We start from the raw sequence: 24,786 nt of genomic DNA, 5'->3' as shown, positions 1-24,786 counted from the left end.
GTTCTCTGGAGTTGCTCCGCCCTAAACGTGATACTTCGAAGCCTGATATAGCGCCCGGAGCGACGACATTTCATAGCATGTTTGAGAAAAGTAATTTAATTTGTTCTTAGACGATTTAAGTGGGTTATTAATCCTTTCCATTTATTGTCATCGTTGTTTACTTCTTATAAGTCAGGAGATACTTATCTACGTTTCAATTTACTAGATGAAGCTGTTATATTATCATGTTGTCGGAGACTTACTAAATTTTAATAGTTATTTGTACAACAAGAGATCAAAGTTTGATATTTCTTCGAGTGCTTATTTTGAGTCCCGTGCAAGCGAAAGATTCTATAGTAATTTAGAATCTTGAGCGTAGTAAGGGACTCAAAAGCGCACGAGATGTAAATAACTTTGATCTCGTGTAGTTCACAAAACTTTTCACCTCAGCAGTGAGAACATATTAGAGAACCCGAAAAATGTATTCCTTCTTCATCACTTACCTCTATTCACTCATGTTTTCTTAAGATATACCAACAATTAAATTTTCACCTCAGCATCTCGAACAAGGGTACTTTGCTACTTAAAAACAGTGAGCAAAATCTCATTTTGCTCACTGAGTGAGCAAAATCGCATTTTGCTCATTTTGTCTCACTCAGTGAGCAAAATAAGCAAAATCTCATTTTGCTCACTGAGTGAGCAAAATCGCATTTTACTCATTTTGTCTCACTCAGTGAGCAAAATGCGATTTTGCTCACTGTTTTTAAGTAGCAAAGTACCCTTGTTCGAGCTGCTGAGGTGAAAAAATTATTGTACCTATTATTTATCTAAGACTTCGTTCTACTATATTAAATTTCTAAATCGCAACATATATGGTAGGTCAGTCTTTGTGCTATCCCGTTTTCAGCGCACTGGCTTTATGAATACTGCTTACAAGTTGTACAATAGCTTCGAAAAATGTTTGTGAAAGCTACAGTCATTTGTCAAGTCAGCAACACGATCTATCACTTTAGAAAAGTTAATTATTTTACAGACTTTGAGACCCCTTTTACCCGATTTCGGCAAAGAAAAACGAAGAGTTATGATTTAAGCAGCCAAGTATTTTCATTTTTCGTATTCTTATTAAGTAGGTATGTTCTACCGCAGCGTCGAGACCATTAAACGAAATTGATGAATGGGGTATCAATTGGGTATCAATCGATTCGCCGACGGCGCAGGTGGAATACCTAAGTAGGTAGGTTACAATTTAACCAACGTAAAGCGAGGAGGCTATTCGTAAAACATACCTACGGGCTACAGTTTTTCTGTAGGTAGGTACGTATAATGTCATACTTACATTAATTCATATATTATGTATGAATAATTATAACTAGATTAAGATTACCTATGTCGTTCGCTTATCAAACTAACAAGCATTATTTGCGTATCACGTATTTGGAATTATAATTTCAAAAATTTACTATAGGTTCAGTCAAAGATTATAGTACGTATAGAGGTTCGGATCACAAAATATATAGGTAATACCTACTTACACAGAATTTTATTAGGTACCGTACCTTTTCACAGTGACAATCAATATGAAAATCGCTACGTACCTCATACTATTGTCACTGCACATATGTAATCTTATACCTTTAAACGAGCAATTCTTGTTTATTTATTTATTTATTTATATATATATTTCGGGGATGAAATTTGGTATATGGGAGTTTTCAGGGGGGGGTCTTAATCTCATTTTTGAGTTGTTATATGTTTTCCGAGCAAAGCTCGGTCTCACAGATATTAAGGTCAATATGAGTAAGTGTGGCATATTGGGGCTTGCTTACACATTGATTAGTGTTTATTGCGAGTCCATACATTTGCTACTTGCTTTTAGTGGCGTATGTATTAACTTACGTTTTATGTAGGTATTCATTATTTTTGATTTCTTGCAGTGAATACACGAAAATTCGCAATCATGGCACAATCGTTTCAATTCAGAGGTAGGGTAATTGTGTCTGTTTGCCGTCCAGTGCCTGTTTCCGTCCACTTGGCGGAGTTGCTACAAAGAATTGCGGAAAATTTGAATATAAACAAGCCTTCTCACACATGTTTGGATTTGTTGCAATCCATAATGTCTAAGCAATATTTTTACCAAAATAAAAGTGTTATTTGACAAATAGCGGCTTTAAAAAAAATTATGTAAGTGGCGGCATTGCATCCAGAGCTTGAAAACGTCATTTTGCAAGAAAAAAAAAGTGTTGGCGGCAAATGTTCACGGTAAGTTTATTAATTAATTTAACTAGTTTAAGTTACGTTATTGGCACATACTGCAACTTAAAAGTATAGTAAACGCAATTTTAAGTGTTTTTTATAGTTTTTTCATAATAATCTTTGATAAATTTAGTGGACGAGTACTGACATACTAATTTTGAAAAATATTTAGTTTCCGACCACACGGACGGTAACTGGAACAGCTAGGTGAGTATTTGTTATGATCGTTTTACTTCAAAAGACTTATAAACTACTATATATTTTCTCTTAAAATGATGTTTCTTGCTTATAAGATTATACATTTTAGTTTTCGTCCACGATTTTGTCAGTGTTGCTTGATTAAAATCATGTTTAAAATACGTGGTCGAAAACTAAAAATAGCTTTAAATATTGTTTCAGTTTCCGTCCATGTACTATGAGTGGTGTAGACGAGATTTATTATTACATGATTACTGAGGGCGAAAATAGCAATTCGTGGATGAGTTTCGATTTTGTTCGACGAAATGAAAGAATTGAACTGAGTCCGACAATGAGACGATTCCACGAATTGCTATTCCCACCGGAGCATAGTGGTTTGCCCCAAATATGCGAGGAAATAAGTTAAAATAGGCAATTAATTATTTAAGCATCAAGCATTACTCGAATCTTAATATAAAAAATGTCAAATCTTACGATTTTCCCTCCTTAATATCTCGCGCACGAGTGTGGAGCGGGCTTTAAAATAATTGAAATGTCTATGATTATTAAGCAGTATTTACACGATGTTACAAAATAGTCCTGCAAGAATGAGACATATAATTGTCTCCCTATCTCGCTCTATATCCTACAGCATGAACTGATAGCTGTACCAGGCCGTGTGGATGCTGGTTTAATAAGTATCTGTTTTTCGCTCTCACTTAAGCCCCGCATTCACACTCCTACCTTGTAGGCCGCCTCGTAGTCCGCCTCGTTGGGTAGGATTGTGTATGGGGGTTGTAGACTACGAGCCGTCCTACCGTTTAGCCGTTTGTAGGACGGCTCGTAGTCCACAACCCCCATACACAATCCTACCCAACGAGGCGGACTACGAGGCGGCCTACACGGTAGGAGTGTGAATGTGGGGCTTTATAAAACTGCGTCCTTAAAAGCCATCTCTTTCTCGCTCTCACTCATGGGTGCGGTTGTCTGTTACACGGCTTTAATGGACGTACATACGGCGGATCACCTTACACACGATCGAACGTGCGCCGGACCGCAAAGTCACGGTCCGGGCGTCTGTAAGGCCAAGCGCGCACCACGATTTTAATTTTTGCGAGACGATTTTAGAATCGCGCTGTAATTTATCGCAGAAAATTCACTGCGCGCACTGCGATGAAAAGTCGACGATTTGTTCATTCTCGACATGGATTTCGTACCAGTCGCCAGGCGTGAAACAATATGCAATCGCTGTATGACTGAGTATTTATACCACAAAGGTGATCTCCTTCTATTTCTATAATTAAACGGTCAACATCTAGCGTCTCATCTTGTGACTCCATTGGAGAAGCAGGTTCCGATATGTTGACTCTTGGAGAGCGAAATGCCGACTGAGGTCCGGGGTGCGATTTTATTATCGCAGTGCGCGCGGGGCCATACAACTCCGTATGCTGCAATTCACTTTGTGACAATGGCGTCGCGAGCAGTCGCGGAAAAATGTGACAAATCACAATTTTAAAATCGCTGCGATTTTTTTGTCGCATATGCGCGCACTGACATATAAACACATACGTTACATTTCTGCGACTAAATTATCGTGCGACAAAAAGTCGTGGTGCGCGCTTGGCCTTACTGTCGCATTTGTCAAAACCCATGTTGCTGCATGGATTTTTGACATTTGCAGCAATAATGCAGTCGGCAGTATTGTCACGCTGCAATAATGCTGGTGTAGTCAGAGGGGCTACCGCCAAAATCGAAATTCGCAAAATTGCGGGGCACTTTCTCTTTTACTCCAATGACGGCGTAATTAGAGTGACAGAGAAAAATGCCCGCAATTTGCGAACTTCGATTTTCGCGGTTGAAGCCCTGAATCCGAACTGTATTTTTAAAAGCCTGGCCGCAGACGTTCGGAATTTTCCGTAAGGAATGACATGTGTAAGCGAGACAGCGCTATGCATTTGTAGAGCGACGTCCCGTTCCCACATGTCATTCCATACGGAAATCGAATGAAAATTCCGATTGTCTGTGGCCAGGGTTAAGGAAGGCGTCCGACTGATAATTGCAGCTGCATTACTGTTGCTGTATCTGTCAATTTCCGTAATAAAATAAATGACGTTCACCGCCGTACTACTGCCGCGATTATTACGTTCATTCCGTCATTAATTTTATCAAGGAAATTGTCATCAGATACAGCGGCGGAAATAATGACGCCGCAACAGTCAGCTGCACCTTCACCTAGGCCGGGTACTGCACGCACGCGACCGGCGGCGGCGCGGCAAGCAGGGCGGCGGGCGACGACCGCCGTCGCCGCTGTCGTCCAAAACAGTAGCCGCACCATGAGTTAACGCCAACTTGACGTTTACGTTAGTGACTACGTAAACTCGATCGCAGTCCATCTCGCTCGCACTGATGTATTGTTACTATAGCAAAAAGAATTGATTGTAATAGAGAGGTAATGTATATGAAAAAACGTACCCCTTCGTATATTGATATTATATATTATAAATGCGAATGTAACACTGTTTGTCGGTCTGAGTCCTGAGGAAGGAAATATATATAAATATTTATCACGAAAATAACCATTCTACGCGGTCGAAGTCACGGGCAGAAGCTAGTAACTAACTAAGAATTATCTATATAACATAAAAACAAAAAATAAAGATAGGTATAATTGATTTTCAATGCAATAATGCACCCTACAGTACTTTTTCATACAGTGGACGAAAACTGACTCATACGTGGACGAAAAGTAGCTCACAGGCGGACGGAAACTGAAATAACCCTACTTTTTCATAATATATTTTTTATGAAATAAACCGTAAATATTATTTTTTCTACTCCAGCACTTAAATGTGTCAATTAAATGACTGACAGTGATATCTAAAGCAATGTCATTTGAATGATTTGTCTATAGGCTCATAAGATGACTGCTAGCAGTCATCTTATGAGTATAATACAACTGCTTTATTTTTTTTAAAGATACAAGTTCCGATCATCTTGATTGAAAGAGGTATGTTTTCATTTACAATAATAACTCTTTTTTTTTTTAAATAATAACTCTTTTTTTTTAATAATAACTCTTTTTTTTTGCTGCAGCTGTCATAGAAAAAGTAATGTATGCAACAGCTCATAATTGGTTCTTAAAATTCTCGGGTCTTTTTTTACAAAACTCGACTACGTCTCGTTTTGTAACTTCGACCCTTGAATTTTAAGAACCCTTATTATATCACTGTTGCATAAACTACTATAAGGTCACGTAATATTAACCTAAAATAGACAATATGAGCAATACAAACAAATATAGCACATTTAAGTAAGACTTCTTAAATATTTTTTTTTAGCATTTCAAAGTAGACATCTCCTATAATTGGACGGTATCTGACACAATTACCCTATACCTAAAGCATGACTGATTCATGTGTATCTTGTACTCGCGTAATAAATTTATGTTGGCATGCCCAAACGCTAGGCTTTGGATTTACATATTCCTTAAATATTTTGGCAACATGATTGAAATCCATTTCACACGGATTGTCGGGTGCACATAAGTCGTAGGCCTTTTGGTGTAGGTCCGGTGGTATAGAGCTTAAAAGCATTAGCGTGGTCTTGAATCTTCACAGATATATAGTTGCATGTATGTTTCCAACCTTCGTATGAAATTTGTGAAGTCTGCTCGATCATGGTACGGTGATCTTGGGTCGGTGTACAGGCACGGGTGTATTATCGCTCGTGCCTTCAAGACTCCGAACGTGCCGTTGGTTTTAGGGACACTCAGTGTAAAGTAAAGAAGGAATTGAATGAATCGACCGACAGTCCGACACCAACTAGTCAAATATAAAAATCTTTTTTTTAATAAGAAACATTTATTCTGATTCAAACCAAAAGTATAAAAAAATAATTGAATCACATAACTTTCAAGATAATTATAGCATAGACATTATATTCAGATTCGATTAATATATCGGCAGAAAATAATCAGTGAATGACAAAAAATCACAAATAAAATTGAGACTACCTAGTAACAGCCGTATTATTTTGACAAATTAATTATAATTTTGAATCGAAATATATGTTTATTGCATATATTATATTAATGCAATAAATTATGGTAATCAACTAATCAATAAATGTCACAGATGTGTCGAGTTTTAGTTCGCTTTTTTGATTTTCGTTAAATTTTGATACAATTTGGTGAACAGATTTTTCCTAATTCTGAACAATAAAAGCGCAATTTCTCCATATGTCCTATAAATCATCTTCTGAATTACGAAAACGTTCGGAATTCTCGAAATCAATGGAAAATTACGTAGATACATACATGAGCACAGTTAATTTTGGACCAGCTTGTGTTCAGGGGGAACCAATGTTAGTGCACCGATGATGCCAACCGGCGGTTGCCAGCTGCGCGGCCGCCAACTCCTTGCCGCAGTGGCTGCAGTTCCAGTTAGGCTCGTATTGATGCGCTTCCCTGAAAATGTATTTAATTTATCAATAAACTGAAATTGATGTCCAAGAAAAAAAGCCGGCCAAGTGCGAGTCGGACTCGCGCACGGAGGGTTCCGCACCATCAACAAAAAATAGAGCAAAACAAGCAAAAAAACGGTCACCCATCCAAGTACTGACCCCGCCCGACGTTGCTTAACTTCGGTCAAAAATCACGTTTGTGGTATGGGAGCCCCACTTAAATCTTTATTTTATTCTGTTTTTTTTTAGTATTTGTTGTTATAGCGGCAACAGAAACACATCATCTGTGAAAATTTCAACTGTCTAGCTATCACGGTTCGTGAGATACAGCCTGGTGACAGACGGACGGAACCCTAAAAAGTGACAAAGCCCTCTAGTGGTCTCTAGTGGCCGGATTCGAACCGGCTTCTTTAGCAATCCGGGCTAACGCCTTGAACCCCTTGGCCACCCCGCCACGGTGGAACCAGTCCCCATTTCTTGACTATATATAGTAGTGTGACTACTTAAAAAACACAAATCAAAATATTTAATAAAATAATTTGATTCGTTCCCAAAGTTGTGTAATTTATCAATCTTATTTCCCAGTGATCCAGTGCCATAGCGTTTTAACCTTTCGACCGCCAAAAACGGCAACTGACGCGCATATCGACAAGGTTAAATTCCCGATGACACGACGCATACGATAGGCGTGACGATTAAATTGTTAAGGCCAACAACGCGTTGCAGGTGTCTATAGGCTGCGATGTCCGCTTACCATCAAGCGAGCTGTGTGATCGTTTTCTAGCGATTTGGCATAAAAAAATCGAATCCTAACAGAATACGACGATAACGAATAAATGCTCTTACCGGGATTCGAACCCGGGACTTCCTGCTTCGTAGGCAGGGCCACTACCGACCGACTAAGCTAGGGTTTAACAATAAATGCAACTCTAATCCAATTCAAAATTATTTAATTTTAATTGCACTCGATTAGACGGCTACCAGTGCTACCACACTGGATGCACGTCGCTTCATAGCATTGTCTCACTCAAACATCGGAGCGACGTGCGAATCGCATCCAGTGTGATAAGTGACCCCACCTAAAATGTGCCTTCAATTCCTCAATTCCCTGGATGCCCTCGTATTTCGTCTGACAGGTGGAACACTGGAGCTGCAGCCAGTTGCTGTAAAAGTTCTTCGGCCTGGTCACCAGGCTAACCCTGCAGAAGGATATTTTGTCATATTCCTACGTTAAGGGTCACTACCATACCCCGGTTTGACGGGGGCAAAAATGCACCAGTGATAGTGATTCATTAAATATTGACACAAGTGTTATCAATATCGATAGCAAGCAATTTCCAAATCATAATAACATAAGTTTTTGGCAAATATTTCAACTGGGGTAATTTTGGTGCAAGCTTTTATCGCAGACTGTACTTTTCCTAACACAGCCGGACTAGCACATGATTAGTCCCTCTTTTATTAACATAGAAAAAGACGGGTAGTCTATCTCGCCGCGATATACTGTCGCGCCAATCATGTGCTAGGGGTGCTGGCAACTAATACCTGTCAAGACAATTCTAACAAACCCAAACACCGTTACGTTGCGTTGTTTTATCACAGAGTTTCTATGGCCACCTCCTGTCTCCATCAGATCAGCTCGATAGTACCATAATATTGCGTTATCACCGGACTTACATATCCAAATCTCCCTAGGGAGTTATAGCATTTCTTACAATCCATAACTCCCGCGGGAGCAATATAGGCCTTCGTCCTTTAGTCCTGTAGTATGAAATAAGATATTTTTCATGCAAGTGACGTTTAGGGTTCTAGCTAAATTGGACTATCCATAGCGTAAGTATGGAAAACTAATTCAGCTAGGACTCGAAATGGCGTAACAATCCCGTGTGGTGACTGTACCTACCTACCTGGATATATGGAAGCACAGCATCGGTGAAATCTTTTGTTCTAACTGCAGATCATACTTGTCCGATTCAGCATCAACTTCTTCATGTAAATGTCTCACATATGGATATTTGCTCATATGAAATCTAAATGCACATGGTATTTCCACTCTACCATTATTGTATGACGCTGGCAACACATTTAAATCTTTATTAATAGTTTTAAATAACATTTCAAAATCCTGTTGCTGCTCTGTACTGTATCTATTTGAATGCTGTATTTTCTCTATAAGTAATTTTAAGTCTTTCCTAGCTACGTCCCCTTCTGTTTTTGTATTTTTCAATGATTGTAAACGAGTGTTCAATTTCGGCTCCCGTTGAAACTGTCTTGGTTTCTTATTTACAAGTTTATGTTTGAAATGTGGTAGCATTTCTCTTCTATATTCAAAGCACGCCATATTTATAGTAAAATTAACGTAGCAGGAATTCAGCATTGATTGAAAAGTTTGTTGGTTAAGATATATTTTTGATGGTACATGAGAATTGATCGTGTTATTGTATTCTAGATGTGGATTTATAAAGAAAAGTTTATTTAATTGATTTCTTGTACAATTTATCTCTACAACAACGTTGCCGGGGACCGCTCGGCTGGGATGGGGTATTTCTTGGCTTCTTTTTAGTTTTTGGGCCACTTCTCTAGCGAAAGGTTCAGTCGCTTTCAAAACGGTGGCGAGGTATTCCTTTAGTGATTTGTATTCTATGTCCAGCCTTTTTTTTATCTCTTCATGGGCATCCATACAGCGGTTTTCATGCATGACCTAAAAGTAAAAATACATACAGCTATTTGTTTTTGAAAATCCAGTTTCGGCGCGGCCGCAAGGTTCGGCAGATTTTTGGCCGAAGCCGAACCTTCAGCAGACACGTGATTTTTACGCTACTTTAACAGCGTCCGCCATAAGACCTATCCACAACTGTCCTTGGCGCTGTGGGCAGAACTAGTAACGACGACTTTAGGTGTTCTTGGCGTTCATAGGGTTAAAGGAAAGCGATGTGAGGAAACAAGCAACAACGGTTGCACTCCGGGAGTGCCGATAGAAGTGAAAACTCACCTCACTATGTTACCGACGCCCGGTACATACGTTTAGCGGAGGTATTCTATTTATTTATTATATATTATTATCATTCTCAAATAAGATCACACTTTTTCATTGACATTGATACTGCCATGACAACGTCAAATTATTTGAACATAGGTAAAGAGTCTTGAAAAGGAGTTCGCAACATAAATGTCAAATAACATTGAGTTTTTCTTTATTGATTTAAATGCCATTTAAATTATGAGTGGCCACCTTACGGGGCTTACGGTTACGTGATCGCCTTACGCCCCTTACGGTCACGTGATCGCCTTACGCTGTCTCGAGTTTATCATTTTTTCCCCACCTCAAAAAGTGCCCAGCGCCGCTAAGGAAGTTTTCACTTCAAAAACCTACATCTGTAATAATTACGGGATCAACTTCATTCCACTGCGGCCAAGTGTTCAAGAACTTCTTCAACACGTTCATATATATATCCACACTAATAAAGGGCATGTTCGCGTGGTTAAGGTGGAACTCTTTCTTGAGGATGCCGACGAGCTGATCGTTGGTCACTCTGGTGTCCTGCTTGCCGTAGTTGCTTATTAGGTTCTTCATTAGTTCTAGGAGCGGTTTTTCTGGAAAATAACTTGTTAGTCTGTGCGGAAATAGAAGAGTCGTGGAATGTATGGGGCCGAGTACATTCCATATAACTAGGAGAGTTTCCAAAGTGATGTAAGGTATTTTTGGTATATATTATGGATTTTTCTGGCATAATGCGAAGGGGGTTTTTAGGGTTCCGTAGCCAAATGGCAAAAAACGGAACTCTTATAGATTCGTCATGTCTGTCTGTCTGTCCGTCTGTCCGTCTGTCCGTCTGTCCGTCTGTCCGTCTGTCTGTCCGTCCGTATGTCACAGCCACTTTTCTCCGAAACTATAAGAACTATACTGTTGAAACTTGGTAAGTAGATGTATTCTGTAAACCGCATTAAGATTTTCACACAAAAATAGAAAAAAAACAATAAATTTTTGGGGTTCCCCATACTTCGAGCTGAACATCAAAAATTTTTTTTTCATCAAACCCATACGTGTGGGGTATCTATGGATAGGTCTTCAAAAATGATATTGAGGTTTCTAATATCATTTTTTTCTAAACTGAATAGTTTGCGCGAGAGACACTTCCAAAGTGGTAAAATGTGTGTCCCCCCCCCCCCCCCTGTAACTTCTAAAATAAGAGAGTGATAAAACTAAAAAAAATATATGATGTACATTACCATGTAAACTTCCACCGAAAATTGGTTTGAACGAGATCTAGTAAGTAGTTTTTTTTTATACGTCATAAATCGCCTAAATACGGAACCCTTCATGGGCGAGTCCGACTCGCACTTGGCCGCTTTTTAATTTTTTTATTTAACAGTTATTTTATAAGGGCCAAAATAAATTATTCGTCGGTTTTTGAAATCAATCCAGGGGCATCATAGCAATTGTTAGTTAACATCTAATTTTAAAATACCTAGTTATTAGTTTTACAAATTCAAAATCATCATTTGAAAGTCAATTCTACCAGCACACATAAGAAAACAACTCAAAATGTGCATTTGATTACTTTGCCTCACATGTGAATAAAATGCAACTTTCTTATCAGTTTTTGAACAATCGCGAGAGAACCAGCTGGTGTGGTAAAAATAATAATATGATTGACTGGTAGAGAATGCTATTTGACATTAAGTCCGCCTTTTGTACATTGTTGGAGTTAATTTATTTTGTGCAATTAGATTAAAAAAAATAAATGTAATAAAATAATTTTATTTCGTATATAAATCCTTAGTTGTTAGTTACAATTACTTTTAACTTAGGTATACTCGTAAAATAGTGTTAGTGGATTACTAACTATTATAATTTTACCTACATATTTATTTTGCTAGTGTGGAGTTTTGTCCCATCCATCCATCATGAAGCGCACCACTTGCGCGTGTTAGCCGCAAAGCCGTCACCTCGCGCCTCCGCAAACATCCCGGAGACGTTACAGTGACGTGGCAGCCCCATCAGCATCCTGAACGCGTTGTAGTACTGCACTCGTAGGTCGTTGTACACCCGCTGTGTATAGCTACCCCACACGCAGCAAGTGTAGAAAAAGGCGGGAAATTCAAATTTTCTATGGGAAGTCAACTCGTCGCGCCTATACTTTTAAATTTGCCGCCTTTTTCTACTGACAAGTTTGCTGTGCCGGATTATACCTCACCCCTATCCTTGTCCTGTCCCTATCCCGTCCCGTCGTAAAGCAAATTTCTGTCAACAAATAATTAATACCTAATCATAAGAAAATTAATCACCATCCGGCTAATTACTCAGTTTTTTGACAACGAAGAATGCTGCACTTACTTGCATAAAAAAAACAACGGGTTGCACTCAGGGAGTGCCGGCAGAAGTGAAAACTCAATGACTAGTGCAAAATGCACTATGTATAATTGAGGTTAACGCCAATAACGCCATCTAGCTTTAGCATTAATTACTTGAAATCCATCATCACTCATCGAATTTAAACTGTTGTGAGACATACTAACATTGAATAACGCTGAACGCTGCTCGCACTGTTAGTGCTTGAGAAAGGAGACCTAGGCTCTCCGAAACATGTCGCGCGAGTGACTTAAAACAAGTGAGTCTAAATCGTAAAATTATTCCATCATCACTGTCAGTACTTGAGTTATATTAATACCAGTTAGAGCGAAACTCACTAGATGGCATTTAAATCAATAAAGAAAAACTCAATGACATTATGTACCTACATGTAACAGTTTTTCATGTAATGTCATTGCGTTTTTCTTTATTGATTTAAATGCCATCTAAATGAGTGGCCACCTAAATCTTACGGTCACGTGATCATCTTACGCTGTCTCGAGTTTAACATTTTTTCCCCACCTCAAAAAGTGCACAGCGCCGCTAAAGAAGTTTTCACTTCACACACAGAAGTTGTCAAAAAAGTGTGATCTTATTTGAGAATGATAATAATATATTAATAAATAAATAGAATACCTCAGCTACACGTATGTATCGTGTTACCGGGCGTCGGTAACATAGTGAGGTGAGTTTTCACTTCTATCGGCACTCTTGGAGTGCAACCGTTGTTGCTTGTTTTTGTTTCATACTTTTTAGTGACATGTAGGTAAGTAAGTACTTTATTTATTTTAGGTTTTGAGGCCATTTAGTTTTAGACTAGTACTAGTATTGGCGGCTTGGCGATGCCCAACATTGATGAACATTATATGAATATAGATATCTGGCCACATAGATTAAAATTAGTAAAGAAAAAGTTAATAGGTACTCAAAATATTAAAGAAGATATGAGTAAAAGCATATAAATAAGAGATAGTTGAAAACCTAGCTTACTTTCACTTTTCAATGCACTTCCACTTTCCCTCCCACTTCCACTCGCACTCACACCCGCACTTCTCTTCTCTTCTCTCCTCTAGTCTACTCCTCTCTTCTCCAATCCCCTTAGGGGATGATTTCTGGGATAAGACTGTTCCCCGGGATTCAAAATATCTCTAAACCAAAACCTTGATGTATGGTTAAGCATGTCTTGACATAAGGATTTAAGTATATTTAGGCTATAACAAATCTTCTCAGCAAATCTTGTCAAGCAAATCTTGTCAGTAGAAAAAGGCGCGAAATTCAAATTTTCTATGGGACGATATCCCTCTGCCACTACATTTTTCAAATTTGCCGCCTTTTTCTACTGACAAGATCTGGTTGACCAAGTAATTTACAAAGTGTACGGTCGGCGCCAAAGATAATAAATGTTTACATTTTTAGGGTTCCATAGCCAAATGGCAAAATACGGAACCCTTATAAATTCGTCATGTCTGTTTGTCTGTCTGTCTGTCCGTCCGTATGTCACAGCCACTTTTCTCCGAAACTATAAGAACTATACTGTTGAAACTTGGTAAGTAGATGTATTCTGTGAACCGCATTAAGATTTTCACACAAAAATAGAAAAAAACAATAAATTTTGAGGGATCCCCATACTTAGAACTGAAACTCAAAAATTTTTTTTTCTTCAAACCCATATGTGTGGGGTATCTATGGATAGGTCTTCAAAAATGATATTGAGGTTTCTAATATCATTTTTATCTAAACTGAACAGTTTGCGCGAGAAACACTTCCAAAGTGGTAAAATGTGTGTCCCCCCCCCCCCCTGTAACTTCTAAAATAAGAGAATGATAAAACTAAAAACAATATATGATGTACATTACCAAGTAAACTTCCACCGAAAATTGGTTTGAACGAGATCTAGTAAGTAGTTTTTTTTTAATACGTCATAAATCGCCTAAATACGGAACCCTTCATGGGCGAGTCCGACTCGCACTTGGCCGCTTTTTCGTCTTATTACAATGGAGTAAGGTGCAAAAGTGTACACATATCTTTGACGTCGACTGTACTAGTCTGTGTGGATTTTCTGACTGGCAGCCAACATTACAGAACTCTACGAAACTCTTAGTTACGTATGAAACATAAACTATAGGTCGATCAACTTAAGATCTTTGTGTAGTGCTAAGTAGAGCGTACAAGTGCGTATTTACAATTTGTAGTATGTATAACTAGAAGTCTGATAATTAAGATAACATTACCTTCACCATCATTATTATCAGCAGTGTCCACGGTCTTTGCATCGTCGTAAGACCTCTCATCCATGGTCAAATCTTGTGCGCTCGCTTTATTCATAATCCTGTTTTCGGGTACTTCTTTGGCTTGCTCGACTACAGACACTGCAGCGAGCTCGTCAGACGAGTCGTCCTCGACCACAATAAGTGACATTTTATGTTATTAAATATATATAAGCTGATTTAATCGATTTGAAATACTTTTTCTCAAACAAAATATAAACACGAAAACTGTAAACTGTCCAACTAAAGTTCAAAACTTTCGTAATGTCAACTATTTCTTTTTGGGTTAAATACGAAGTAATTGGCCAGCAGCCTATGCGAAATTTTAAGACCTGTCCAGACGAGAACAATTTTTCGCCAATCTGATTGAATTGTCCGATAAAATCATGACGTGCGGACTTGGTGCGGACGCAAACGCCAATTTGGCCACTTTCACTAATTTTAAATTTATGGTGATATTTAACCGCCCTAATTTAAAAAATCTCGTCCAAACCAATTTTCGGTGGAAATTTGCATGGTAATGTATAGTGCGTCAAGCTAATCTAGTCAGTACCAATGTACTGCAAATTAAAGTAGGGTAACACCATGTAACACTCAAAGAGCAGAATTGCGCTAAGAAAAGCAGCAATGTACATCGAACCAAAACGTGTTTATTTTTCCGCCCTTCATACGTCAGTTCGAGTGAATTATCATAACCTCAAATTTTAGTAATGTTTACCGTCAAAGAGCATGATTGTACATTGTAGGCACCTTAGCTTTGCTTGAGGTCATGTATAATCTTGGTATTTAATGGTGACAGCGGAAATTTCTCTTGAAATAGAAACGATTCAGAATGTAAACAATAAGATGATGGCTGTCATTCACGATCCACATTCCACAGATAACACACAGATGACACGCGATTTTGGTATTATTCGAATACAGTGTTGCTAACCCGCGATTTTTCAAATTTGCCGCCGTTTACTACTTACAAGATTTGGTTGATCCAGTATACATCATATATTTTTTTTAGTTTTATCATTCTCTTATTTTAGAAGTTCCGGGGGGGGGGGGGGGGGGGGCACACATTTTACCACTTTGGAAGTGTCTCTCGCGCAAACTATTCAGTTTAGAAAAAAATGATATTAGAAACCTCAATATCATTTTTGAAGACCTATCCATAGATACTACACGTATGGGTTTGATGAAAAAATTTTTTTTGAGTTTCAGTTCTAAGTATGGGGAACCCTCAAAGTGTATTATTTTTTTTCTACTTTTGTGTCAGAATCTTAATGTGGTTCACAGAATACATCTACTTATCAAGTTTCAACAGGATAGTTCTTATAGTTTCGGAAAAAGTGGCTGTGACATACGGACGGACAGACGGACAGACAGACAGACATGACGAATCCATAAGGGTTCCTTTTTTGCCATTTGGCTACGGAACCCTAAAAAGCCCCTCACCGTGAATACTAGCGTTACCTACAAATTGGTATTCTTGCGTCCGCGCTCCATTTTATCGGTAGTATCGGTCATAAATTGGCGATTGTGTCCGCACGTTCTGATTTGATCAGACAATTTAATGAGATTGGCGAAAAATTGTTCTCGTCTGGATAGGCCTTTATACTGAAACACACCCAACTTGTCAGGAGAGAAAGGCGCGATATTTAAATTTTCTATGGCATGACATCTCTTCGCGCCTACATTTTTTCAATTTGCCACCTTTTCCTACAGGCAAGGTCGCTGCGTCAGAGCGAGGCCAGAGCACGCCAGAGTATAATCGATTTTAGGGTGGTGTTCCACCTGTCCAATTTTTGATCAAATGTGCATTGCGTCTCATTCTGTCATTAAGCAAAATGTGAGACACAAATACAAATTTGATCAAAAATTGGACAGGTAGAATACTGCCCTTAATACAATACATAGAATGCTGCAAGTTATCAAGGCCGCTCCAGACTATGTGCGTGAATCGCGGGCGAAGCCTTGCTCTCGCTGTCTGCGAAAATCGACTCCACACTCGCGTTCGCGGCTTCGCGCCGCGATTCGCGCACGAGTGTCGAGGGGGCTTCAGAGCAAGATACAGTGCGACATCAAATAGTCGAAAATAAATGAGGGCGCCACTTCCTACAAGGCTGGCGTCCATTAAAGTCGAATCGCGTCGAATCGAGCCACGTTGAATCGAGTCGCATTTTTTCCGTGTGCGTTCATCACAGACGAATCGAAGCGAGTCGAAGTCACAGGAGCCTGTGCTGAGGTCGTGCTTGTACAGTTTGTCGATAATGGATAGTACGGACGAAGAAAGAGAGTGCGAGAGAACAAGAAAGCGACGAGTGCACAAACACTGGGTACACGATATAAGCAAGAAGCGGAATATCTTCGGCGAATTTCACCATTTATCTCTCTCTCAAAAACGACCCTGCTACATTTTTTCAATATTTTCGTATGCCTTCATGGACATACAGTTCACAGTATTTTTGGACAAAAGATATTAATTCATTTTGAACCTAGATCCGAAAGTACCTAAACTCAAAAACGAAACCACCCGTCATCACTCATCCGCTACCCCGCGTCCACTGAGGCGCGCCGAGTCGAGTCGAAAGTCGAAACGCGTAGCCGCAGAAATTCGCCTGACGAGCAATGCGCGCGGTAGATTCGAATCGGCGCGCCGCGGCGGCCGTCGGTCCGAAAGCTAATTAGTTGCTGAAAATATCGACAGAGGGCGTGAGTAGCTCGCTGTCTGATTTTTCTTCAATAAAAGGTTTACTTTTATTAATTTACAAATATTAAAACTCAATTAAATATTTTATAACTTTCTTCTTTCCTTTTTGGAAATTATTATTATCTTTTTTATTGAAACGAGTTTCGGTAGCTGTATCTGCGTCGTACGCGCAACGGAACGCAGCGGTGGGAGTATCTTTGGTTCTTTGGTTTGATCCGTCAGCTGTCATTTTATTTCGTATGAGATGGTGTAGAGAGACGTGATCCGTTTTCTTCAAAAGGCCAGTGTGCCACATTGTTTTTAAATCGCGGCTTAAACCGCTTAATCGTAAGTATTTTTCTTGATCTACGTATCAAATTGTTCGAGACGTGTTCAGTGCTTATTGTTTTATTACTTAATTTCAGGGAGAATATTATGTTCTACTTACCATAACCTCTGAAGGCCCCATGGATAGACATGAAGGCACGGATTTACAAAGCCGGCTTCTTTTCTGCATTGGGTAAGTTGCTCAACCGTTCTTGCGAATTTTAACCCTCGTCGAGGATCGGCAAAGCCTCATACTTATTAATAAATAAATAAATAAAATAAATCATTTATTTACCAATAAACTATGGTTTACATATTTACCAGGGGCCCCCGCACTAGGTGAGACCTGTATCGCGGGGAACCAGTTAGATTTGTACAGTATCTGGATTTAGTTACTTAATAGGTAGATATACTTAGCATGCAAGTTATAAAATTACTAAAAATTACACTTAAGTTTTTGCGTACATTATTATAAAATATTACTTAGTATAGCTTCTGTCTCCAAGTAGTTGAGTGATTGAAGAAGAGTGTAGGTAAGCTTTTTGGCCTCAATAACTGATTTGCCTTTGAGATGACAATGCTTTAGCATGGCATTGTAGGTTGAAACCTTAAGGTGGTCCCCAAATCGTTTACCGAAGGCGGAGAAGACTTTCGGAACAGGTAGGTTAAAGATTCGCTTTTTGAGAAGTGAGACGTAACAAGTCATGAGTGTAGACGATTTGTGTGTAAGCAAAAGGATTCTGTGCAAAAATAACTGCCGAACGGTCAGGACCTTAGCTTCGGCGTAGAGTTCAGAAGTTGGAAATCGAAAGGGTCTCTTCAACATAACTTTTAAAACAGAGCGTTGGGCCCTTTCCACTTCCAACATCGTGGTCTTATGTGCACTGCCCCACACGATAATACAATAACCAAACACTGACTGGCACAGCGCGATATAGACCATTTTGATAAGGGAGCTATCTGCAGAGTTGCGTAACTTTTTGAAAATTGGGATGGATTTCCTAACTCTCGCGGCAAGTTTATGAATGTGATGCTTGAAATCGAGCCTTTCATCCACGAGCAAACCCAAGTACTTTATAACATCCGCACGCTGGATATGGTTGCAAGTACAGCTGTTAGTAGTCGGATCATTGCAAAGGTGAATTTTTAAGATGGGATCAAAGGTAGGTTTAGATGCGGCGGTTTTGTGAAAGCAGAGAAAATTCGTTTTTTCACTATTTATAGTTAAGAGGTTTGCACGAAACCAGTCAACAGCAATTTTCAGGCCTTTTTCCGTAGCGGCGACAACATCTTCCCAACTCTTATCATTAAAAAGTATTACAGTGTCATCGGCGTAACATATTATTTCAGAGTTCGGAATTTGAAGTTTTAAAATGTCATTTATATATACTATAAAGAGAGTTGGACCCAGGATGCTGCCCTGCGGGATTGTTTGTGAATTATTTCCAGGGCTTTCAAGAGGAGGTTTTGTTTACCCCTTCAGTTCCCTAGTTAGTCAAGGGCGTCGGCATGAGCGAGGTTGTGCGCCAGGCCGCGCTGAGCTAGTGCTGCCCTTGACCACTTAACTGGCATGGACGTTCGGAGGCGGCTGCTGTGGCACCGGGGTGGTTGAGCTCACCACCACGCGGCTGCAGGGCCCAACTCTCGTGCCTTTTTTTTAACCCGAGGTCAGAGTGTTCCCTATTACATATTTTATTAAGGCGCCCAACATTTAATTACCTTTACCAAATAGTTTACCGAGGTCTTCCAGAATCTTGAAACACAGACTCACCCCTGTGCTCTAAATTAAATACATATATATAAGTTACGACTGAGCTAGCATAGCTAATATATAGCATTACCTACTTAAATTCCTAATCAAAATATTAAATGTACTTGTTATTACAGATGTCTTTATTTTGTTTTATACCACTATAGGGTTTCCTGTTGTACCCGTAACAATATAGCGGCCGTCTCCATACAAACACTACGACATCCATATTTAGCCGTATTATTTAGTATGGAGACGGCCGCTATATGACGGCACCGCTATCCTAGGAAATCGATCTCTGTCACATTTTTGACGTAAAATGCTTAAGGGCCTACTGCAGCCGCGTCTGGCGCTTCGTAAACCACGCCCGCTAGCTCTTCCCTCCCCGCTAACACGCACACATGGAAACGCTTCGCGCCGCACGTGAAGTTTGTGTGACCTTTTAGCACCATCTAACGTTACAGAAGTTAACTACCATTATACGTGGTCGCTGCGGTCGGCCAGAAACTTAAATTCGGAAAAAATTGAAACAGATGGCGTTGTTACTTGTTCATAATAGCAAACAATAAAATAATTAATTCATAAACCTGCATATTTATTGTTGTTTTGGAAGATGTTAATATCATAGAAGCAGCAGCGTATATAGCATATAAGTTAAGAGTATTGATAATAAGAAAATAGCACAAGAACAGAAAAGAGATTATTTTTGATAAAATATGATGAAAACAGATTTACTTGATTACGCTCACCTGACTTTGCGGTCACTAAATGCAAATTTCAACCTTATTGTTATGGGGTTACAATAACCCTGGGGTTGCAGGCGTCCATGGTCGTTATTATTATAAATGCTTTGGTTGAAATGCTTTTTATTAACCCTCGAATTTTTCATAGGTACAGTCACCTGCAATAATATGTTACTCTTCGACGGCCGCAAAAATATGTGACACGCTCTTATGGCTCTACAAATAAGATCTAACATGATCTACCGCAAAACGGCCTTCGGTGTGTAACAAATTATTGCAGCTGACTGTACTCGTATTCATTGTTGTATAGGTAGGTATTAATATCTTTTATCCGATCGATTTGCATTTATTTGAAATAAATCACAGTGTTTAGTAATTATATGTTTTATTGAATAAGAGATTATTTAGGTATGTAAGGAATACAGGGTGCCTTTTTGAAACACTCATTTTTAGGGTTCCGTAGCCAAATGGCAAAAAACGGAACCCTTATAGATTCGTCATGTCTGTCTGTCTGTCTGTCCGTCTGTCCGTCCGTATGTCACAGTCACTTTTTTCCGAAACTATAAGAACTATACTGTTGAAACTTGGTAAGTAGATGTATTCTGTGAACCGCATTATATTTTCACACAAAAATAGAAAAAAAAAAATTACACTTTTTATGCTGTTAATTTGACAAAATATCGTTAAGAAAATTTCGCTCGGAATATCATTATTCCTCTGAAATGAATATTTGCTAGGTTTATTTGGCCCCGTGACACTGAAATCCGGTACACTACAAGACACTATCTTCATTGTATTAGTTTATCAAATAGTTTTCTTCCGAATTTGTGTATATTTTTCAAATTGAAAATTACGGTGATACGCTCTTGGCCGTCCGCGGCCGTCGTCAAACTCAAAAATGGTCACGTTTTCTCATTTGTAGTCTGACTCTTTCGCACTCATGCGATGTTCATATACGTGATGGCTTCCCTTTCGCACACTTCAGCTGTCTGTCAAGCGCGAGCTCGACAATGACAGGTCTGTGGTTCAAAGAATTAATATCAAAACAGATGTCATAATTAGGATTGGCTATTTTAAGAAAGGGACAGAGAGATTTAATCCTCTCGCTCTGCACGTTTTTCTCATTCCTCCTTGTCAAGCCAAAATAAACTATAAAATGATAGTAACACAGTACATTGTAATATTCACTTTTTCCACGGTATCATGTCATTGTAAATTACTTATGTGAAATTGTAGTGGCGTGCGACTTTCAAACCGGAGGTCACGGGTTCGAACCCCGGCCCGTGCAAGAGAGTTTTTGTAAGTAGGGACCTTTTTTTTAGTGGTACTTAAATATAATAACTTTTCGTATTATTCAAATAAAATATTTTATTCAAACAAACTTAATAATATAATAATTAAAACGAATAATATCAATTAGTTTTTAATATTTATTCAATTATTTTAAATTATTTGAGCATGAAACATACTAGATTTATTTTTATCATTACAATAGAAAAAAAGCAAAAAATATATTCTTATAGATATTTTATTTTCAAACATAAATAAAGCAAAAAGTTACGGTTAGATTCTGATGGCTAAATACCAAACAGCTACCGATACATTTCAATATCTGTCGAAATTTCCTAACCCGTTGTAACTGACAAAGAGTATAGATTTCGACGTAGCATGACGTAGCCTAGCAAACACGCACACATGCGTAACGTATAGGCCTGTAAGAAGGCACCATCATAGGTTTACCTCCGATTCCGTTACTACTCAATGGAGTTACGACTCAACGTTTATTGGATATTAAAATTTTACGTAATTCGGAGCGCTGCGCGAAGTGACATAGGTCTTACCTCTTTGAGGCACGACGGCCATCTAACATTACTGGCATAAAGGATGCATTTATGACTTTGACGCATGACAGAAAGAGAAACGGAACTGCGTAAAATGGGCGTTTGCTGTTGAATTCATAAAATCAAAAATCGATAATAAATCCATCGGTAAAGGATAATAAGTTAATATTTAGTTCTTTGAAAGTTAAGACGAGATGAAAACCTTTGCTGTAAGGTGGGTTGTGCTGGATATGGATGTGTTTTCTAGTTGCACGAAGCTAAAACCGAAAAATGAACACGTAAGTTTGGATTTATTTTCTATCGAGAAAATTTTAAGCATTCGTGTTTCGACTACTACGAAATGTCTTATCATATAGTCAAGAAACATATATCCGAAAATCACTACTGTTTGTTTCCGGGGCTAGCCACTGCCACCTTTCTAAGATCCTGTTATTTTTCGATGCACGGCCTTAAACATGGCAACAATAAGTAGGTAAGTATGGACTTTTTTGGAACGAAGTTCCTTATCGGACGGTTGGCGGATCTTTCTCTTTTACTCCAATGAAGGCGTTTAGAATAACAGAGAAAATAAATAAATATTAGGGCCATCTTACATAGATCAACCTAGCCCCGAACTAAGCAAAGCTTGTACTGGGGGTGCTAGGTGACGATATACATACTTATATATATGTATAAAAATTCCCCATATTCCCCAAGCCGGCTGGTCCCCGTGGGGATAACGACCAAAACCCTCCAGTTTTTAAATAAAAAATGCATCAACAATAACAACAAGACAATGGAACTAAGAAACTGGAGGAGGCCTTCACCCAGAGAGGGATCCATACAAATAAACAAAACAACTAAGATAAACATAGATAAACTAAAAGAAGGAGTATGGAAGAAAAGGCTATAATATAATATATAATATATATATGTATAAATACACACTTATATACATAGAAAACATCCATGACTCGGGAACAAATATTTGTGTTCATCACACAAATAAATGCTCTTACCGTGATTCGAAACCCGGGACCATCGGCTTCACAGGTAGGGTCACTACACTACCCACTAGGCCAGACCGGTCGGTCGTCGAATATAATTTTGTATGTTTGTTACCTCAGAACTCCGTCATTTCTGAACCGATTTGGTTTTTTCTTTTGTTGTTTGACTAGTCCTTAGTTTTGGTGGTTGGTTGGTGGTGTGGTGGTCTTGGTTGGTTGGTTGGTCTTAGTTGGTTGGTTGGTGATTGGTGGTGGTTGGTTGGTTGGTTTTTATCAAAATCCAGTTTTGATTTGATGATGGGATCCAGGTCGCACCGATATATCTGATGGCGACTGTATCTCTTTACAGGTAAGTCCCGCTATCGCTATCGACAACACGACTTAATGTGGTATTTATTAATAAGTTTCCTCAAGTTGGGAACTGGGACTCCCCGCCTGCCGACAGCCCATGTATTTTTGACCTTAACGATAAATGTGAACTCTTCATACTCTTATCATAAAATCGAAGTATCTGGGGGCACGGCAGTGCCCCCGCCAAGTCGAGCAAAACAAAGAGGCACGGCCGTACCATCCTTTTCTGGAAGCGGTTCAGGCCATTTTAGACGTCCTGTAATTTTGTGCTGGCTAAAGCTAGAACCCTGAATTTCCAGTGACATATAGGGCTCAACATGTTTTAGATATATTCTCAAAAACATTAAATTTGAACTTGTAGTTTAAAAATTATTGTACGTCAAAGTTATTTATTTTCGACACTGACACATTCACTCACCTACGATCATCATAATTCTAAGGTACTTCTAGCATACCCACAAGCTTAAAATTTTAAACATAAGTAGTTTTCAGTTTGTCAAGCCATAGAAAACCTAAAAATATTGAAATATCAGTCACGTTTTAAAGATTAAGGAACTGCATAAGTAAGTTTGTAATCCCATATAAATATATGCTATTACAAAGTTACTGTTGCAGTTCCTACAAATAGTAGGTAAAGTCTGTGATGTACGATGTGAGTATGAATATGTGTATAGTATGAGTATGCTATGGCAATGAGTATGGTAAGAGTATGAATATGGCATAGGTATGAGTGCGGGTATGGTGTGGGAGTTGTGGGATGGGTACTTGGGTATGATGAGTATTGTATGAGTACAAGTATAGTTTGGTATGGCCATGAGTGTTGTATAGGTATGAGGTATGAGTACGAGTATAATGTGGGATGGGTATGAGTATGAGCTTTGAGAAAAGTGGTCGCTGACGTACAAGAAGTAGTACCCGAAAAAAAGGACTACCTACAAAAAGAGATGAGATCCCATCAAAAACATTGCATGTAAAAAGATGCAAGTCTCGCAACGCAATTATACAACTACAAAAAAGTTTTGAGATGTAATGTGAAACCAAGTCGGTTATTTTAGTCAGTGCCAGGGGGTGTTAAAACCGTATCAATAAGATATCTTTAATTTTTAATACATATAATGACTTGGCAATCGCACATAATGCTTTACTCGTACCGTAATCGTAAATATGTATACCTAATGCTCAAACTGCATGTGATTAGCGCTAGCGTTATGTTCAATTAGAATTATTTTTAAATAGTAGCCGTGCGATGGCCAAGTCATTATGTGTATTAAAAATTAAAGATATCTTATTGATACGGCTTTAACACCCCCTGGCACTGACTAAAATAACCGACTTGGTTTCACATTACATCTCAAAACTTTTTTGTAGTTGAATAATTGCGTTGCGAGACTTGCATCTTTTTACATGTAATGTTTTTGGAACCCTCCCGCACCAACAACAAAAAACAGAACAAAACAACAAAAAAAAACAAGCAAAAAAACGGTCACCCATCCAAGTACTGACCCCGCCCGACGTTGCTTAACTTTGGTCAAAAATCACGTTTGTTGTATGGGAGCCCCACTTAAATCTTTATTTTATTCTGTTTTTAGTATTTGTTGTTATAGCGGCAACAGAAATACAT

The 24,786-nt window shown here is 38.7% G+C and overlaps 1 protein-coding gene and 1 long non-coding RNA gene across 2 annotated transcripts in view; both read right to left on the bottom strand.

The window, feature by feature from the left end:
- LOC134658045 (uncharacterized) overlaps window positions 1–24,786 on the bottom strand; it is a 92,305-nt gene that overhangs the window by 49,618 nt on the left and 17,901 nt on the right. The window lies entirely within an intron of this gene.
- Window positions 6,757–14,641, bottom strand: LOC134658123 (uncharacterized). Its single transcript, XM_063513729.1, has 5 exons — window positions 14,455–14,641; window positions 10,259–10,464; window positions 8,778–9,571; window positions 7,950–8,069; window positions 6,757–6,874 (listed from the first exon to the last, which is right to left on the bottom strand). Exons 1-5 carry the CDS (start codon window positions 14,639–14,641, stop codon window positions 6,757–6,759), a joined length of 1,425 nt encoding a protein of 474 aa, XP_063369799.1.

The sequence above is a fragment of the Cydia amplana genome, chromosome 21, assembly GCF_948474715.1.
Source record: "Cydia amplana chromosome 21, ilCydAmpl1.1, whole genome shotgun sequence".
Taxonomy (NCBI): domain Eukaryota; kingdom Metazoa; phylum Arthropoda; class Insecta; order Lepidoptera; family Tortricidae; genus Cydia; species Cydia amplana.
The sequence above is the reverse complement of the archived record's forward strand: the minus strand, read 5'-3'. Positions and strand labels throughout refer to the sequence as shown.